Source organism: Pteropus vampyrus, unplaced genomic scaffold (genome assembly GCF_000151845.1).
Source record: "Pteropus vampyrus isolate Shadow unplaced genomic scaffold, Pvam_2.0 Scaffold307, whole genome shotgun sequence".
Lineage (NCBI taxonomy): Eukaryota > Metazoa > Chordata > Mammalia > Chiroptera > Pteropodidae > Pteropus > Pteropus vampyrus.
Window position 1 is genome coordinate 904,415 of NW_011889088.1, and position 5,068 is coordinate 909,482.

At 36.1% G+C, this 5,068-nt stretch overlaps 1 protein-coding gene across 1 annotated transcript in view; it reads right to left on the reverse strand.

The window, feature by feature from the left end:
• The window catches only part of RNF141 (ring finger protein 141), a 28,227-nt gene that overhangs the window by 7,873 nt on the left and 15,286 nt on the right, over window positions 1-5,068 (reverse strand). The window contains exons 5-6 of the mRNA XM_023521592.1: window positions 4,938-5,068; window positions 105-212 (exon numbers count right to left, since the gene is read on the reverse strand). Of these exons, the coding sequence (XP_023377360.1) occupies window positions 105-212; window positions 4,938-5,068 (239 nt within the window). The remainder of the gene's footprint in view (window positions 1-104; window positions 213-4,937) is intronic.

Genomic DNA, 5,068 nt, shown 5'->3' on the forward strand with positions numbered 1-5,068 from the left:
ATCTCTTATACTTAACTACAATATTTTTGTATTTTTTGAAGTTTATTCATATACACTTTCCCATTTGACTTTTGCCTATCCCATGAAGGCGGCAGATAACTTACCATTTATCAATGCACTTTTGACAAAAGCTGTGAGCACAAGGAAGGATGAGGTCAGCTCGACCATCCATACAGATACAACACTCCTCTTCATCAGTTAGCTGCTTCACCCTGCAAGTGAACACTGAGCTGGAGCAATGATATTCTCTGTCATTATACTTTAAACTTTGTTTCTATTGCCTTAAAAAGCATTATCAAACATCTGTGTGCCCTCAGGATAAAGCAAATGACTCATGCAAAACTGGACTAAATCAACATACCTTTTAGGGATAGCAAATACATTAGAGAAGTACTGAGAGGGGCAAATTTCATAAAAGTTAGATAAAAGATAAATTCTTCAATGGTTAAAAAGGAAATATGGATAAAAACTGGAAATATCCAGGTCTTTTTGAAAATAACTTAGCCCATTTAAATCATATTGAATTTATATAAATGAATTAAACTAACATGATTTATTCACCATGTAGGTTACAAAGCTCTCTAATAAAATATGGACCTTGCCATCAGGGCCTTACTATGCTGATGCTGACAATGGGCATGTAAATGAAAGAATAGCTTAGTCTTAAGTGTCAGGTGCTATAGGAAACACAAAAGAGATAAAAAGCAAAGTCTCTGTCTTTAAGGAGTTCTTTCATCTTGAGAAGAAACATCAAGTCCTTTACTCTAGCTGCAATTTCGAGTGCCTCTGAATGAGGCAAGTGCCTTTTGCACGTGGTATTTTCCTTTCTTGGAATACCCTTGTGAGTCTGGTAAACTCCAACCTTGGTAACCCAAATAAAAATATCATATCATCTCCCTGTTCTCAAAGCCAACATTTGCCTCAATTAAACGACTTAAATTTTGTGTTTCAATTGGCTGTTTATTGGTGCGTATATCCATAAATAGTAAGCTCACTGAATAAAGGGACTTTGTCTTAGGTTCTCAATAAATGTTTCCTGAAGTGATTTTAATTTGCTTTTTATCCTTTGTGCTGTTATATAATTTTTAGGCTTTCTTCATCAGGTGTATATGATTTTTATACTTATATAAAATGGAATGTTTCAATGTATAACCATTACACTATAAGCTCCTTAAAGGTAAAAGCTATTTCTAACATGTTTTTAATTCTCTGCTGTGCTTATACAACTGTATAAAAGACATTGAGATATCACTTTAAAATGTGTCATTTTGAACATAAAACAGAATATAAGCAAATGTCAAATGTGCATTACATGTTAAATGCTAAGCAAAGAAGGAAGAAACAAGTATACTTCAAACTTGTTGGAAAGATGAGGCAGAAAAGTAATAGGATTTCAGCAGAGAACATGTCAGGAGAATAAACAAAGCTGTGGAGATAGGAAAAACGCGTGCGTGCGCGCGTGCGTGCGTGTGTGTGTGTGTGTGTTACAAGGAGTCTGGCATGTTGCCCTGGGAAGAAAACTGAGAGAAAAGGTTATTTAAATATAGCAGAGATAATCTGGTCCTTGAATGTCAAAATAAAAAGTTTAAACTTGTTCTGACAGGCAAACTAGAATCAGAGTTTGATCAAGAGGAAAGTAAATCCCTACTGAAATACTACTTTAGGAAACTTAACTGGGTGGGTAGTATGAGGGACAGTACAGAGGCAGGACAACCAGTTAGACCCTTATTTGAGCAATTACGTTGGGAGATAATTAGGGCTTGATCTAAGGGGCATTATGAAAGATAAATCATCAGGATGTGGTAACAGATTAAATATTATGTTTTAGTAATGGGCAAAATAGGGTAGCCGCTGAATTGAAATGGGGAAACTGAATGAAAACCTAGATGGATGTGGATCTAATGTATTTGATTTTTTTTCTATGTATGGTCATTTAATTGCCTTTTAGGTACTACATACTGTGTCAGACTCACACGAATTAGGATCTCTGCTTTTGAGGAGGTTACGATTTACACCCAAGGACCTGGACTTAGGCATCAGTAGCAGAGAATGTATATAAATCCATAAAGAGTGACAGAATTCTGAAGGTTAGAGTTGAAAAATGAGGAACAGAGGGCATTCTGAATAGAGGTTAAAGAAAGAACAGGTGACACAGAGGCAGCCAGTGGAACCTGTACAGTGTTTACTTGATTTTTTTTGCTACATTTCAAGCAGTACAATAACCAGAAGAAGAGTCTTGCTCTACTTGTCCTTGTTAGACTACTTATGGAATATTCAGTTCTATGCTCCCTGTCTTGAAAGACATATTGACAGATAAAGGATCATCCAGGAAAGCCTCCAGGACATTAGAAGAGACTCATAAATCAAGGTGGAAGGAACTGGGGATGCTTATCCTGGAGAACAAAGGCTCAGTGAGAATTTGATTACTGTTTTCAAATATTTGAAGGGCTGGAAGAGAGACTTTGTTGGCGGAATTCCAAAGGGCAATGCCAGTGAAATAAGTAGACTATAGTAAAAATTTAATAATAATGATAGTTTACTCTTACAGACATATTAGTATAAGTCAGGTACTGTTCTAAGCACTTTACATTATTAACTCACTTAACTCTCCCAAGAGTCCTATGAAGCAGATACTATTATCACTATCCTCTTTTAAAAGAAGAGGAAACTGAGGAAAGAGAGTTTAATAACTTGTTCAACATCATGCAGTTAGGAGTATAGCCAGGACTTGAACACAGGCAATTTGGTTCTAGAATTTATGCTGTGTTGCCTCAAGAGAGCCAGATTTTGGCTACTCTGAGGAATATAATGCAAAAGGGAAAATTTCCTAGTAATTAGAGCCATCTATGTATGAAAAGACTTGCTTCTCTAAGGCAGAGTCCCATATAACTGCGGGAGTTCAAGTACAAGTTGGACTACCACTTAGCTAAATGTTGTAAGTAGGGTCTTAGTATTCAAACATCAGCAGTATCCAAGGATCAGCAGCAGTGAAACTATCTGGGAGCCTGACAGAACCTCAAGCTCTTCCTCAAAGCCACTGAATATCCAAGTTTAGGAAGCACTATAGACAGGATCCTTATGTACCAGAGAGTAGTAAGGCAGAGGTTAGAAGCATGGCTGTAATGCCAGACAGGCCTGAATGTGAAGCTCAGCTAGGCTAATTTCTAGCCATATCCTTATTTGTCTAAACCTTACTTTCTCTTCATCTGAAAGGGGCCAACAATTGTATTTCAATCAGGTTGTTGTACAGATTTAATAGTTTATACATATAAAGCACTCATCACAATGCCTAACACCCTGTAATACTCAATAAATGTAAACCAGTAATAGTAATATGCATCAGATAAAAATACCTTTTAAGATCCCCTTCAACTTAAAAAGTCTGTTTTTCTATGAACTAGTATATCAGGGTGTAACTAAAAACCAAAAAAACATACACAGGCAAGAAGCAGTCTTAACCTACCAACCAGGCATTGAGTTTCTCAGTCTTGAGGGCACATGAAAAGGGATAAATAACATCCTTACCTCCTTAAGATGATTGCGACAGGAAAGAATTATTACTTTCATTTCATTTGTTATTACAGAACTTAAATATACTGATAAATACTATTCTCAACTTTCAAAATACTTTTAAAAAAATTAGCATTCTGAAGAGAGAAAGGGAAAAAAAATAGGAAATCAGATACCTGTCACTAAAAGATTAACTTTATAAAATATGGGAAAGATAAGCCTAAATGCTGCCCAATGTTCTAAAACTCATTTGGCATTTCAGTAACACTTGTTTAGCTCAAACCTAGAAAACCAAACAATCCTATTAATGATAAACAGGAAATGATAAATGGAAAATACAACTTTGTTACAACATAGTATTTGGAAACCAGTTGGTTAAGAATAGACCAGAAATTGCAACTGTAAATAGAGCAATAAAAGAGAAATGCTTGTTAAATGTATGCTTAACTTTAAGGTAAAAGACACTGTCAATACAGATTTCTGCGGTCCACCTAGTATGACAGTAAGACGGGATGTCAATATGTGTGGACCCATGTAAAACTTTTTCCAATGAGACATGTACAAATTTAAATTATGGCAACAGGTGGGAGCTTTCCCATGCCAAAGGAGTTATAGAGAAGGAAAAGAAAGTTTAGATAGAACAATAATATGTTAGGCTTGAGTAAACAAGCATCATCACAGAAAACTCTGGCTGACTTCATTTCCTTCTGGTATATGCAATATGTACATGAACTATTTGTTTATTCCTGAATGGACTGCCAAATCCTGGAGCCAATATTTAAAAATTTAATGCTCCAATTAGTCAGATATTTTTAAGAAAAACTGGTAAAGCTTTACCAGATTCTTGTATCTAATTCTCTAAAGCAGCAGTCCCCAACCTTTTTGGCACCAGGGACTGGTGTTCCTATGAGAATCTAATGCCTGATGATGTGAGGTGGAGCTGAGGTGGTGATGCTAGTGCTGGAGAGTGGCTGCAAATACAAATGAAGCTTTCCTTGCTGGCCTGCCAACTTACCTCTTCCTAACAGGCCACAAACTAGTACTGGTCCATGGCCTGGGGGTTGGGGACCCCTACTCTAAGGGCTTTAATTGTCTAAGAACCTAAATATCTATTAAAAGAGGAACATTAATTATAAATCTTTTGTCATTAAAAGTAGTATGTAGAGTGGAGAATGGATTCATGGAAATGGATTCATTGACAGAAATATTACCTGGTGTGAGCCACTTTAATTTTTCTTTAATTTGGCAGTCTAACAATGTCCTGAAGCACAGAATAATCCAAAAGCTGATCTGGGATATAACATCAATTGAGATAAAAAGTAATGTGATTTACAATGTCACAAACAGCACCAACAAAAATATTAATGAGATTTCAGTAGCTTGCATATTAGAAAATAAGAGAAACATTGTACTTATGTTTTGTATACCTTCCCATCCAAAGACTAGCCTGACAAGATGTCACAGATGATGAGTTTTCATCAGGGTCTTCAGAGGTGGAGCTCTGTGCCAATACTCCTGCTGCTTGACTTGTGATATCTTTATAAAGTTGAATAAACTG